Below are 14,492 nucleotides of genomic sequence, written 5' to 3' on the forward strand. Positions count from 1 at the left end.
CTGAATCATAAACACTCCTGCGCAACTTCAGACTGTGATTGAGACATTGCAGCAATACCACATTTTTAAAACCTTGCATGACCTTGCCTTCAGAGGTGGGAGGTCTGGGGGTCAGAAAGTAAAAGTCCTGCCCCGCGTTTCTTCTACACATGAACTAATTTCAGAAATGGCTCCTGGCTGGAGAATTGCGCTAATAAGCAATTCCAGGGGAATGAAATGAAATACTTTTGATTCTTCTGAGGTCTTTTACTTCCCTAACCGGGATTTTTCACCTCTGCCTGCCTTAACCTGAATACTTCTACCGCAGTAGGAAAACTACATGGGGAGGGTAACTGTACTTAGTAATTTAAAAAATGCGGTGCATTTGTAAAGATCTTACACTCTCCATGGTCCAGTGGCACTCCGTGTGAAATGCTGTGAGGTAATTACTTTGACACTCACCGCTGCGCTTGTGTCCCACTTGTGTGATAGTTACACAGAGACTTCCCCTGGGACCTGAATGCATAATGTAACACAAACAGCCTGGCTAGGGTGATAGACTCACTCTGGGCTTAAACAAGCAGCGGATTTGCACTCGTAGTTAATGTCTGTGTCTTCTGTCCACCATCAATAGACTTGTCCTAAATGTAGTTAAATGGCAGGCATTTATATAGCGCCTTTATCCAAAGCACTGTACAATTGATGCTTCTCCATTCACCCATTCATACACACACTCACACACCAACGGCGATTGGCTGCCATGCAAGGCGCCGACCAGCTCGTCAGGAGCATTTGGGGGTTAGGTGTTTTGCTCAGGGACACTTCGACACAGCCCGGGCGGGGGATTGAACCGGCAACCCTCCGACTGCCAGACGATTGCTCTTACTGCCTGAGCCATGTCGCCCCATGTTCCATCATTTGACGTTTTTATGGCTGAAAGCTGGACCCTTTAAATAGAAGGATTGCCGAAATTGTATTCTATGTACCAATTGACTTCTCTTTTTTCCAAGTAGAACCCTTGCTGAAAATGATTGAATATATATTTGAATGTCAGTGTCTTTAAATTGTGAATAATTAGTTGATGATTGAGTGATTTGTGGGAAGAAAGCGCTTGGCCGTAATTGTTTTCTCACCTCCTCCGTATTTCTTCCTAGGATGAAAGGAGAAGGCTGAAAAATGCAATAATCATACAGTCATATGTACGGGGATACAAGGACAGAAAACAGCAGGTATGTGACCCAGGGTAGAATGGTGACAATAACTGGAAACGGACACAGTTGACAGTGGTGCTAGAAAAATGTGTAATTATCCCATGGTGTCAGAAAGGTGATTGTGTGCTATTGCTCTGTCTTACAGTACACTCTCCAGAGGAGCAAGTTTGACCACTGTGCCTGCTCTCTGCAGTCTGGGGGGGCACTGCCCGCCCCTGAAGGAACCAGTCTCAGCCTCTTAGTACGGCAACTCCTATTTTTCTATCGACAGAGTGAAGACTCCAACAGACTGGTGAGGAGTGCATTGGGTGCCCTGCGTGGCTCATTGAGTACCTGTAGATGCATTATGAAATGTATACGCTATGGTTTAATATACATAACGCATAGCAGTCTTGTGGAAATTAACCTGGATTGTTTTTCATAGATATGGATGTGTCAGAACCTGGTGAAGTATCATGGTCAGTTTGTGAAGCTGCTTTCTGGAGCTGAGAGGCAGACGTGTGTCTTTCAGTTAAAGAGGGTTCTAGGCCTCTGCTGCAGGTACATCAAATCTCAGTACACACAGCTGTCATCCTGGCAGATGTACATTAGTGTATATGTTATTTTGCCTTTTTTCTTTCACTTGGCTTAGCTGAAGCTGTCATTCATCAAAAGTAAAAAAATAATAATAAACATCAGAGTTACGTAGAATAATTGTTGTTGTGTCAGCAAAATTGTCAAGATCAATCTTTCAACATGTTTATTAAATAATTAGTATCTGTTTGTGTGCTTTATATGTAGATTTGCTTTATAATATCGTTAAATTGGCATTTTTGGAATTGGCTTTTTGAAAATGCAAACATGAATGACACTGTAATTTAACAATGTTTTTGTTGTTTTTTCTCCCCATAGACTCTTGCAGACCTGCAGGTCAGACAGTGTGAATGTTACTGTTCCCTTGAGAATGCTGGAGATATTTTCTTCAGAGAGAACTTATTTGCCCGTTCTTCTGGACGCTAGTTGTGTAGCGTCTTTGATTGAACAAATTTTGCACTATATGGTACACAAAGGTAAAGTTCTGCTGCACTTTAGGGGAGTTTAGGGGAGGCATGCATGGATTTGTGTGAGGTGTTTCCACGCAGTGGTTACAGGTTTGTGTTTTGTGTTGCAGGATACTACAGGTCACTGTACGTGTTAGTGAATTACCGGCTTCCCTCCAGTCTGGAGTACAGCGACGCCCCTCGTGTCCCATTGGCCAGCACCCTGCTGGACCACACCTTGAAACCCCTGCACTTTACGTACAGCACCTGCTCAGCGCACGCCAGGTACGCAGCGCAAGCGGCCCAGAAACCACTCCGCGCCACGGACCTGGGGAAATGTGGGAAAAGCCCGGTCAGGGACAAAGCATTTCTTTGTCTCGAGCGTACACAGTAAAGTTACGCAGTAAACTGAAAATCCGAGCTTCTCTGCTTGACCTCGAGGTCACAGGGACGCTGTAATTGCTTCACCAACCTGTTTACAACAAGTAATAAAAGTTCAGCCAACTCACTGACTAAACACATGGACAAAATCTCAAGTGTTTGCCCTTAAATCTGAACATTCTTAATGATGGTTGTCCTTTCTTTGTGCAGTGGGGACAGTTCTATCCTGTAGGCAGTTGCCACACACGTCCTGACAGACGTTTAACTAGAATCACTGCGTCACAAACAACCCTGTTTGATTAGAGTTAAAAGGGCTTTTGTATTTTAATCCATTCATTTGGGCTTTAAACAAAATTTGGTGAATTGGGTTCATTAGTACCAGTTAAATGTTCATGAATATTAACTTATGGCATTTGTGGTAGATTCATTACTTGTCTTTTTCCCTGATTGTTTAACATTTAATTCAATCTACATTGGTTACAGTAAAAAGAAAATAACAATGTCATTGTTACACATGTAATAATAATTGATGAATGATAAATGACCCCCCTGTGTGTGTGTTTTCCCGTCCTCAGGCAGTATGTGTTTTCGGCCTTCACGGAGGAGTTCATTTCGGCTCCCTTCACGGAGCAGGTGTTCCACTTCTTCATTCCGGCGTTGGCAGACCGCCGCTGCTCCTTCCCCCTGGAGGCCTTCCTGGCCTCGCTGCCGGGGACGGTGGGCACCTCCGCGGGCGCTGCCCAGCGCGCTCCCTGGCTCTTCTACTTCGTGCTGGCACTCGGGGAGACCTGCCTGGGTGAGAGAGACACGCTGTCTGCTTCCTGAGTGTTAGCACTAAGCGGTGAATCCATTCTGGGTCAGCCATTTTGTGTCAAAAGTATGCTGCCCGTTGGAGAGACCTGCCTGGGTGAGAGAGACACGCTGTCTGCTTCCTGAGTGTTAGCACTAAGCGGTGAATCCATTCTGGGTCAGCCATTTTGTGTCAAAAGTATGCTGCCCGTTGGAGAGACCTGCCTGGGTGAGAGAGACACGCCGCCTGCTTAATGAGGATGTCTCTTACTCATATTAGTGCTAAAAGGGAATCTGTTCTGTGTCAGCCATTTTGGGTAAAACATATGCTGGCCGTCAGAGACTGCAGCAACTGCCAGGGTGAGCGAGCCACGCTGCCTGCTTGCTGAGGTTGTCTCTCACCAATGTTCGCGCTAAGCAGGGAATCTGTCCTGGGTCAGCCATTTTGTGCCGACTGAAAGATGGCTTCCAAGTTTTGCGTTGTGTAGTTTGGTACTCATCAGATTTGGGTAGAATTGAATTGAAATTCTACTTTTTAACTGAAAAATGATTCACAGAAATTGATATGACTCCTGCTTTATGTTTGTTAGCTGTGTGCTGCTCTAAACAGTGGCGCTGCTTCTGTCCTGTTAAGCATGAGAATGTTGAGGTGTGGTTATCGCCCTGTGTGAGGCTTGCTACACAGTGTGGGATTGTTTGATTCAGTTGTGTAGCGTTATGATGGTGGCTGTGTGTGTGCATGTAAGTTCAGTGATACACAGCGTGGGAGGCTGAGCTGTGTGTACTGGTAGACTGTTGGCTCAGGTGTGAGGAGGGGTTATTGTGTGTCTGTGTAGGTGTGTTTAGTGCAGGAACTTTCAGTGTCACTGTGCTGAGGTGGCATTGTGTGTGTGTGCATTGGCTTGCAGGCACCATTGGTTTTAGTGGTTTAAGGTATCATCAGTCTGTGTGTGTGTGTTCATTGGCAGACTATGAGTTTCGGCATTGTGTGTGTGTGTGTGCTCATTGGCTGTCCCCATGAGTGAGCATAATGTGTGTGTATGTGTTTATTAGCAGTCTCTCTCAGTCAGTATTGTGTGTGTGTGTGTGTGTGTGTGTATATATTAGCAGTCCTGTTAAGTCAGTATTATGGGTGTGTGTGTTAATTGACAGGCCCTATAAATATCAGTATTATGTGTGTGTGTTTGTGTGTTGTAGAGACTCTGTCGGAGGAAGGGCTGCTGCTGTATCTGCGGGCGTTGCAGTCTCTGCTCCCCCTGCTCCCCGTGTCAGAGACCTGCAGCAGGCAGGAGGTCACCAGCGACTCTGAGGATGAGGAGGAGAACAACGTCAAAGCACTTTCCACACCGGTAACCCCGCGCTCACATACACATTTAATGCACGCACACACACACTCACACAAATTGAAGTCCATGTGTGCGCACTCACTCACCCACCCACATACACATAGACACATACACACGCACACTCACAAACAGACATGCACGTACACAACCAGAAGCATCTGGAGAGTAGGAGGAGGTGTGCACCATTGTCACAAAGAGCTTGTGAGTGACTCAAAGGGCTTGTCCGTCTATCCTGGGCTTGTGGGCTGGTTGAGTATAAACAAACACAGCAAGTCGGCCATCTTCTACTGTGTCACGTGACCGTGCGTATCCGTGACAACAGAAGCAGAGCTCACTCTCCCTGGCGTGTGCAGGAGGACAGCCGGATATCGGTGCAGCTGATCACGGAGGAGTGTCTCCGCAAGCTGGACACCGAGCAGCAGACCAACGCCCTGCTCAACCTGGTGTGGAGGGACTCGGCCAGCGAGGAGATCTTCACCATGATGGCCTCCATCTGCCACACCCTCATGGTGCAGCACTGCATGATGGTGCCCAAAGTCAGGTGAGCAGCAGGGGATGCTGGGTAATGTAGTCACATGTACATGTACACACACATGTACACACAATGTAGTGGGGGAAGATGGACAGTGTATGCACACCTATGACATGCCTTTCTTTGGTCTTGTCTGCTTAATGTGAGTGTGTGCGTGTGTGTGTGTGTGTATATGTGAGTGTACGCTTGTGTACGCACGTGCTGTGTCATGTCTCATCCCCGTCAGGTCTTGGTCCTGACTCATGCATTTTTTTAAAGGGATGGATGTGTGTGTGGTTGCTCTTATAGAATGATAGCAGGGGAAACAAAATGGTAAAAAAAAAACTGACAATCAGAAGAAGATTCCCTTTCAGTGCTCACCCAAAGCATTTATTTGGACGGCAAGCCGTCGGACCTGCTTTTTAACTAATGCAAGCACTAATGTAAATAATGATGAAGCAAACCAATTATCTCCTGTCTTCACCCGCTGGCGTTTACGGCCGCCGGAGGAAGCAGGATGTCAGTGAAACTGTCATTGCTCGATTAGGGTAATTAGCTCTTTGCGGGCTAATTGCATTAGGGCAGGATGTGAGATGGAGAGATCATAGTTGCTGCTGAATTAGGGCGGCTGCTTTATGGCAGCAGGTAACGGGCTTCTCTGGCTAATAATTACTGGACTTTCTTAGCGAGCGGGCGCCCCGCTCCGGGGTTAACTGGCGGAGGGCACTGGAGGACGGAGAGGGTCAGAGAGTGCAGGGAGCCGTCTTCCTTCCGCCCGGACCGCCGCACCAGCCCGTCTCAAATGCCTGCCCGCCTCGATAGGGCTATACTTAGACTCTCATCAAGCCTCCCTCTTCCTCGTCCTCATTCTTCATCGCGGCCGGCCTCGCCCAGCGGTGAAACCCCGTGAACCGAGGCGGTGCGTTCGGCTCTCGGCTGACACGGTGCTTCCCAACCCGTGTGCCGCTGCACCGTGTGAAAACGTGAAAATGTTTTTCAAAAAGTCTTTTTAAAAGAACTTAAATCAACATATCCAATAAAAAATAAAAAACCCAACATAAATGCGATTAAAATGCATAAAGCGTCATTAAAAATCGGAAAGAACATTGCTGTTGACACTCATATCGATGCCAGCGCATTGCTGGCTGTTGAAAGTGATGTGCCGTGAGATTTTGGAAATTTGTGAAGTAGCCGCGGAAGGAAAAATGCTACGCTAAACGATGTGAGCCTTCATATTTAAGAAACACATTGTACTGTAGCATGCAACAGCGCCCTCCTCTGTGAGGCCAGGAGGAATTTTGGGAACGAGTTTGTCAGTATCAGGTCGGTGCTATCTGCGTCATTGTCCGAAGCTCATATTAGGACGCCTATATCGTTAGCATAGCATATGATGCTCGTCTTACTAAGCTCTGCTGTGGGACTAAGCAGACTTATACGATACTGACCATGTGTGACACTGATTCTGTATGACCGTCAGTAACCAGTGATATGATTAGCCTGCCAGTGCAGAAACGCTCTCTGTCCACAGTGACCACGGAGGTGCTGTCCGAGGCCTCTTTGGGGGCTGTTTTTCCGTGACGGTGTGGTGTTGGGATGCATGTCTTTGCTTTCCCACAGGCCCGGGCTTTTGTTTGTGTGCGAGCGCTGTTACATCCCTTGACCTTTGTTTGCTGCCCCTGCCTTCGAATTAACGCGTAGGTGTGAGAGGGCTACGAGCACAGATAACCACCGCTCCGCTTCACCCAGCAGTCACCCCCAGCGGAGGGGCAGTGTCCAGCACACCGCCCTGCTGTGGGGGCTTCCTAATGCAGCCACTGTTCATGCACTTCAGCCTCTGAGGCGTAAGGGCACAAATATGCCATTACAGTTTTCTGAAGCGTAATGCTGGTGTAAAAATCACTTCTGGTAATAGATCCAGTCAGCAATGAATCACAGGCATTGCGGGGGGGGGGGGGGGGGGGAAGCAAACCTGCGTGTGCCATTGTTCCGAATAGGGAGCCGTTTTACTACTTTACTATTTTAGCAAATAATAATGTCAGCGAATTGCATTCATTCATTATATTTAAAGGCCTGCACAGGTATTTTGGTAAAATGAACCGAACCAATTTGAGTGTTGTCCTTATTCGGTTACAGAGAATGACAAATGATCCAACTCAATCGCCCGAGAGTATCCTTCCCTGACATCATCATCATCATCATCGTCTTCTATCTGATTAAATCCCACGTCAGCTACATTATGATCCATAACCATGAAAAGTAGACTAACTAGCTCGACTAACTAACTAGATTACCTAGTTGATCATAAACGTTTGGTTTCACTTTTAACATCCCATTGCAGAAGCTGTGTTAATAATTTCTTTGTGTGGGCTAGTGCCGTTAGCTCTTGTTAGCCACAGGTTTCTTGGCAATTAGGTAAAGTGCAAAACCAGGGATTGAAATCTGTTTCCCAGCTTTCTAGTATTTAGAAAATTGCTATGGTTTTAATATATGACTACATTTTGTTCTAGTTTAAAGACTTGTAACTGACTGCTTTGTTGATTTCCTATCGACACTCCACCAATCCTTCCCCCTCTTGCGGTGAGGCTGGAGAGATTATGATGTTTTTTGTGGGGGTGCCCCGTCTTGCCGACTGGATCTATTGAAAGCAATGGAGTTTGAGAACACAATTTTTTTTTCTCCAAAAACCCTCTTCAAAGGGGTCATTAATCCATATCAATTTCACAATGCGTCTGATACAGTTCCAGCCTATGGTTGTAACCCATGCGCAGCTCGTGACCGTTTATATGTGTGTTCAGAGATGCTCTTCCGCATACCACTGTTGTAATGTGTGTTTATTTGCGTTACTGTCACCTTCCTGCCAGCTTTGACCAGTCTGGTCCTGCTCCTCTGACTTCTCTCGTTAACAAGGCTTTTCTGTCTGCAGTTTCTGAGGTATTCAGACCACCCTGTCTGGCACCAACAGTCATTCCACGGTCAAAGTCACTTTTCTTCCCCATTCTGACATTTGGTCTGAAAAACAGCTGAACATCTTGACCATGTCTGCATGCTTGCATGATTGGCTAATTACATATTTGCATTAACATGCTGGTGTAGAGGTCTGCCTAATAAAGCGATCACTAAGTGTATTTAATTTTCTTTTTCTTGGATCAAATGAAAGGTTGAGTTGAGTTCTCTGGCCTCCACTCCCACTCCCACGGACTCTCCAGACTGTCCCTGGATGGTTTTGAGGTTCATATTTCAAACCTTGTAATCATTGATCCTTGACTCCGCCCCCCCCCAGTGATGTATCTGTATAAATCAGGGGATGTGATTGGGCTCATGTCGGCTGCTTTGAAGGAGAAGGTCCCCGGTGACAGCGTCCCGTTTAGGTTTCGCATTGACCTTTGACCTTCAGCGAAACCAGTGTTACATCAATGACCTTATGTTTGTGGAGCTACTGTCCAGAAAGCGCACACTATTCGCTTAAAAAAAACCACTCTCAGGAGTCCTCCTCTTTTTATCTGTGCCCGCTTCCTCAGCGCGAACACTCAAGCCATAAATCCTGCTCCTCGCCCTCCATCATTATTGGATATCTGTACAAAATAATTAGCTCACTGAAGAAGATGAATCACTGCAGAAGTGGACAGGATAGCTTTACAAGAGGCAAAGGGGAGCAAATTGCCTTCCGTGGTCATTTTAGCGTCCAGAAAAAAATAAAAAGGCTTTCTTAAGCTGTCTGATGCTTTTAATAGACGCTCGCTTGAAAAGCCAGCCGAGGCAGCGGATGAGAGTGGATCGCTCATTTGATTGTGGGTGTTAGATTTTTGATGTTGGATTGAGTGTTTACTTGTCATGGTTTAACCAGCTGCTTTGGGGGATAATCTCTCTCTAATAGTTTGCCTCAAAGGCAGCGCAAAACCCGCTTGTGCTGACAGGCAGGCACCACGTCCACCCAATGAGGAGGCAGCTGCGGTTGCCGGCGTTTACGTGAGAAACCAACATCGCCGCGGCGATGCCCGTTTCATCTTCCCCCGCAAGATGTGCTCGGACAAGACCGCGGCGCGTCTTCAAAGGAACCTTCCGGAATCGCAGCAGCGTCTTAATCTGCCGGCCCGCCGCAGAGCTGGGAAACACCCCCCCCCCCCTTTTTTAAAAACGAAACGGCATCCAGATGGGCCTGAGCTGTGCCCTTCCCCTCTGCAGTTCTCTAACATTGTCAAAGCACCCGCCCGCGTTCTATGCAGGAACATTCACCCATGAAACACACTAATTGTGTCTTTCAGCCGTTGTCAAATGCAGCTATGCGCTTTTTCTCATAAACGTGTTATTTTCAGATTGATTTCTGGCCGCATTACGCTCAGTTTTAGCGTAATGCCCACGCCCCAGCCAGTCGTTGGCGGTAGGGTGTTTCACTGCTGGGTGGTATTTGAATAAGTCTCTGGTGTCTGGTGAGGGAAATGGCCGGGGAGCACCATCAAGGTCATTTTTATATTTCAGTCCCCTGCCGTGCCTCGGCCCCGGAGCTGGTCCTCCAGGCTTTATCAGGGCTTCATTTCGTGATTGAAGTGAAGGGGGGATGGAGGGGTGGGGGGGGGGGGGTTGTCGTGTCTTAACCGGCTGTAAATCAACATGTCAGGCTGCATTTTAGTGCTTTGTTTCTAATTTCAATCAAACACCACCGCGCTATGAAGAGGGGGGAAAAGCCCCCCCCACCCACACACACACGTGTACACACACACACACACACACACACCACCTCACAGTAGGCTGATAGGGCTTAGGTGAGATTTATATCTCTCTTTTCTTACTGCTGTCACTCATTCTTTTCTTTTGTCAAGCCCCGCCCCTCTCATTTTAATCCCCCCCCCCCCCCCCCCCCCCCCCCCCCCCCCCCCCGTCCCATTGGGCTGGCGCTCTGCGGAGAGAGATTGGGCCGGGCCGCCGTTAGCGCCCTGCTCTCTGCCTGTGCGACTCCCTCCCCTCCCCGCAGTCCCCTCCGTTACCTTTACTGACCCCTGGTGCCTGCCGAGAGCCGCGCGCGACCAGCAACTCAGCTCAGCGCCGTGCACAGGGCCTCTATTGTGCCCCCTGTTTTTATTCCGCCCCTGTTCCATTAGTGTGTGGGCGTTACCTGCCGCCCCCGGCCTGGCCCTCCGATTGGGCGGTGAGTGGCGGGGGGTCACGGGTCACGGGTCGCTCCACAAAGGCGCGCGCACGTTAGCCCGGGCGCTGGAGATGGCGGCTTGTCCCCGTTATCCTGTGATTGTGTGGAAGTGTGGGAGCGTGCGGGGTGGACGTGCCCCCCCCCCCCCCCCCCCCGCCCCCTGCATTGTCTCCTCGTCATTAACTTAAATGGGCTCAACAGGAAGCCAGGGGACAGTTTATGACCCGGGAGCAACTAGTTTACTAATGGAAGGAGCCTCACCTAAATAAAGCTTAATGGCTCATTTAATCTTTTTCCCCCCCCTCTCTCCCTGCACACGAGGAACACCGGGGTCCAGGAATGCCTGTGGGATTGGCTTGTTAACAGTGCTCTCCTCTTTGTTTTATGTGTCCATTCCTTAATTGCGCAAGTTTACAGTTTCTGGGGGGACAAAGGACCGGGGTGATTAAAAGCTGAAATGTGATTTTGTGACAGACAGTAGTACAAATAGTACTTTCTCAGATTGTTTGAATAATAATCGTGAAATTAGATTATCGTGAACACAAACTCTGAAGCCGGTAATACAACAATACAATTATTTTATTCACAGGAAAGTTTGGAAACTGATTATAATAGAATAAAAATTGTGTCATTTGGAAAGTAATTTGTGTTGTGTTTTGGTGCACATAATTACAGTATTTTGATGAATTTGTTTGACAGTTTACTTGCAGTGGTCTTTAAACGCACCTTGTTCGCCAGTGATGTCTGCAGCTTATAAGCACGTATTTTGTGGTTTCTGTATTCACGACACCCTGCTTCTGTCCTCTTCCAGGCTCCTCTACAGTTTGGCGTTCAATGCAAGATTTCTGCGCCATCTCTGGCACCTCATAACTTCAGTCACGACGAAAATGATCACAGGGTAGGTGTGTGAATTGTGTGCGCTGCTCAATGTTCTCTCTGCGAAGCGCCACGGGCTTCCGCTGCCCGGTAAGAACAGCCGCTGTCCGAGACCTTCTGCGGCGGTATTTCACAGGAAAACATCACTCCACAAACATGCACACACAGTGTCCGTCTGCGAGACGGCTGCCTTCCCTCTTATTCAGCCGGGCTCTGCGAGAGCCGGTGGAAAAATGTCTCACAATGGCTGGGTCCGTCAGGAAACAGAGCAGTGGAATGTCATGAGTCTCTAAGAGAAGATGCCCCCCCCCCCCACACCCACCCACACACTATTTTAAGAGAACATCTCAGTCTGTGGGGGAGACTGAGGGCTGGGAATTGTAAAGAGCCAGACGCACCACATCACTGTCAGGCCCTGTGAATAGAGCCCTCAGCAGCTCAGAGCTGGAGAATGTGAGCCGTGCCCCTGAGTGTGAAGGATTAGCACGGCTGTTACTGAGTGTGAAGCTGTAACGATGGCTTAGCGCTGAGTTTAGACATGATTTAGCGCTGGGTTTAGCCGTGGTTTAGCGCTGAGTTTAGCCGTGGTTGTGGATTTACTGGTGCTTTAGCTCTGAATTTTACGGTGGTGTATGTGAGGTTTGTGCTTGTTTAGCAGTGGTTTAGTGGTGAATTGAGCAGTGAGTTTTGTGGTGAGTATAGTGGTGAGTTTAGCTGTGCTTTAGCCATGTGTTCAGTGGTGAGTTTAAATGGGGTTTAGCAGTGAGTTTAGGAGTGGTTTAGCAGTGAGTTTAGGAGTGGTTTAGCAGTGAGTTTATTGAGGGGTTTAGCAGTGAGTTTAGGGGTGGTTTAGCAGTGAGTTTAGCAAGGTCACACTAAGGTTTAGTGATAAGCTTTGTTGTGAGTTTAGCGGTGAGTTTAGTGGTGGGTTTAACAGTGAGTGTATGGGTGGTGTAACGGTGCTTTAGTGGCGAGTTTACCTGTGCAGAAGAGTGACTCATCGTGCCCTGTCCTCTCTCCTCAGGTCCATGGTGCCACTGCTGCAGGTGATCTCCCGCGGGTCTCCCATGTCCCTGGAGGACTCCAACAGGATCATCCCCCTCTTCTACCTGTTCAGCTCCCTGTTCAGCCACTCCCTCATCTCTGTGCACGACAGCGAGTTCTTCGGCCTGTCGCTGGAAGGTAGCTACAGACACCCACACCCCCTCTGTGTGCCCTCCACTAGCCCTGTTTTTCAGTTCATTTCTTAGCAAATTCAGTTTTATTTAAGATTTCTGTTTCATGTTTTTTTCATGAGAGGGTAAAGTGTCTCTGGTTTATTTATTCATTCTTTTTTTTAAGTTGAAGTACCTTTAATCACTTGTGGCAACGCCACTTAATTTGATTGGCTCATGGCAGCCATATTGTTTTTATGGGTTTATACTAAGGTTGATTCCATTTGAATTCATGAATGAATGCATGAAGTGAAATTAAATTTATAATTTTTTAAAATCCCATTGTTTCCATACATGTGTTTAATGAGTGAATTGACTAATGAGTTAACTGAACTGACTTTGACTTGACCGCAGCCCTGCTTTGCCCTCGCCCAGCTGCAGGACAGAGTCGCTCGTCCATGATGCCGTTCACGCTGGCGGAGCTGGTGACCCTGTCGCGGTGTTTGAGGGACGCCTGTCTGGGCATCATCAAGCTGGCCTACCCCGAGACCAAGACCGAGCACCGGGAGGAGTACGTGGCCGCCTTCAGGAGCGTGGGCGTCAAGACCAACAGCCAGATGCAGCAGCGCATTCAGGCCGAGCAGAAACGTTGGGTCCAGCTCTTTAAGGTGACCCTCTCTCTGACTGCCCAAAGCTGGTCCTGCTCTTTGAGGTGACCCCCTCTCTGACTGCCCAAAGCTGGTCCTGCTCTTTAAGGTGACCCTCTCTCTGACTGCCCAAAGCTGGTCCAGCTCTTTGAGGTGACCCTCTCTCTAACTGCCCAAAGCTGGTCCAGCTCTTTGAGGTGACCCCCTCTCTAACTGCCCAAAGCTGGTCCAGCTCTTTAAGGTGACCCCCTCTCTGACTGCCCAAAGCTGGTCCAGCTTTAAGGTGACCCCCTCTGTAACTGGCCAAAGCTGGTCCAGCTCTTTAAGGTGACCCCCTCGGTAACCACTCTACCAGTATCTGGGAGAATAAACTTTGCTGATCAAGAAACCGGCAGAGAAGCAGGTTTGCAGGCTTGGGATAAAAACAAGGCTAGTTCTGTTTGCCATCTTAGTCAATGTCAAGAGTAATTTGGAGGATTGTGTATGTGCCATACCTAAGTTTTATTACACAAATCAGGTCTGGTCGATTTTGAAAATGTGAGAATGTGGTTTTACGGCAGTTTCACTCGATGCCTAAATGGAAAAGCGGAGTCGCTACTGCCTTCAGTTCAAGCTCTGCAGACAACGTCTTTCACTTCTGGATAATATTGTGTAGAGCTTATGAGTCTGTCTGAATATCATCATCTGTTTCAGCAGGAAACAGTCTGACTGAGCTGAGTCTTTGTTGACGTTTACTTTATGGGAGCAGTCCGGATACAGAGCTTACCTTTCTCCATTATCATTGGGATTTGCATGTTGTGCATTCAGGGAGAACACTTCATTTCCTTTAGTGCTCCGGTGACTTGTGTTCCGTGAACGTGTAAAATGTGCTGCTTTGAAAAGGCTGCCAGCAAATCGTGCCCTTTGCTATTTGTAATGAAAAGTTATGAGCCTATTATTTAGCACTCTGTGTGCCAAGGAAATGGATGTGCAAAGCTAGACCAGGGTCTTACTAAACAGGAACTTCAGAAGTCTGTGGGCTACAGGCTATGCAAATACCTAATACAACATTTCAGATCTTTTACTTTATACTTCAGTACAGTTACATTTATTTGTATTAATTACAATACATTTCTTTTTGAAAAATACATTTTGTAACCGCCTGGCAGCCCTGCATTGCATAAGTTTTGGGTTTCTTGTCCGCAGAGCGCTTTCCGTGCGTATACGCGTGTGTCAGAAAGCGCTGTGTTTGCGTGGCCTGTCCGTGGAGGCCCGCTCCCTGGTGGAAGCGTGGCGGATAATTGAGAAGCGGACAGAGTGTTTACAGAGAGCCAGTGGGGCACACCGGAGGCGTCCCTCCATTAGGTCATTTGTTGTCGGCTCTCCCTCGCCCTGATTGAGGTGCTTTGTTCTGGCCGGGGAAGGTTGTTAAGAGACCAGGACGTGGACGTGGCTTC

At 47.9% G+C, this 14,492-nt stretch overlaps 1 protein-coding gene across 1 annotated transcript in view; it reads left to right on the forward strand.

Annotated features, from left to right (window-relative positions):
• The first annotated feature begins 319 nt into the window (after positions 1–319).
• Positions 320–14,492, forward strand: part of ube3c (ubiquitin protein ligase E3C) — a 35,449-nt gene continuing 21,276 nt past the window's right edge. Inside the window, exons 1-12 of the mRNA XM_061239018.1 lie at positions 320–328; positions 1,134–1,208; positions 1,336–1,482; positions 1,615–1,730; positions 2,082–2,239; positions 2,341–2,494; positions 3,166–3,386; positions 4,577–4,728; positions 5,079–5,266; positions 11,191–11,277; positions 12,280–12,437; positions 12,824–13,077. Of these exons, the coding sequence (XP_061095002.1) occupies positions 320–328; positions 1,134–1,208; positions 1,336–1,482; positions 1,615–1,730; positions 2,082–2,239; positions 2,341–2,494; positions 3,166–3,386; positions 4,577–4,728; positions 5,079–5,266; positions 11,191–11,277; positions 12,280–12,437; positions 12,824–13,077 (1,719 nt within the window). The remainder of the gene's footprint in view (positions 329–1,133; positions 1,209–1,335; positions 1,483–1,614; positions 1,731–2,081; positions 2,240–2,340; positions 2,495–3,165; positions 3,387–4,576; positions 4,729–5,078; positions 5,267–11,190; positions 11,278–12,279; positions 12,438–12,823; positions 13,078–14,492) is intronic.

The sequence above is a fragment of the Conger conger genome, chromosome 4, assembly GCF_963514075.1.
Source record: "Conger conger chromosome 4, fConCon1.1, whole genome shotgun sequence".
Taxonomy (NCBI): Eukaryota; Metazoa; Chordata; class Actinopteri; order Anguilliformes; family Congridae; genus Conger; species Conger conger.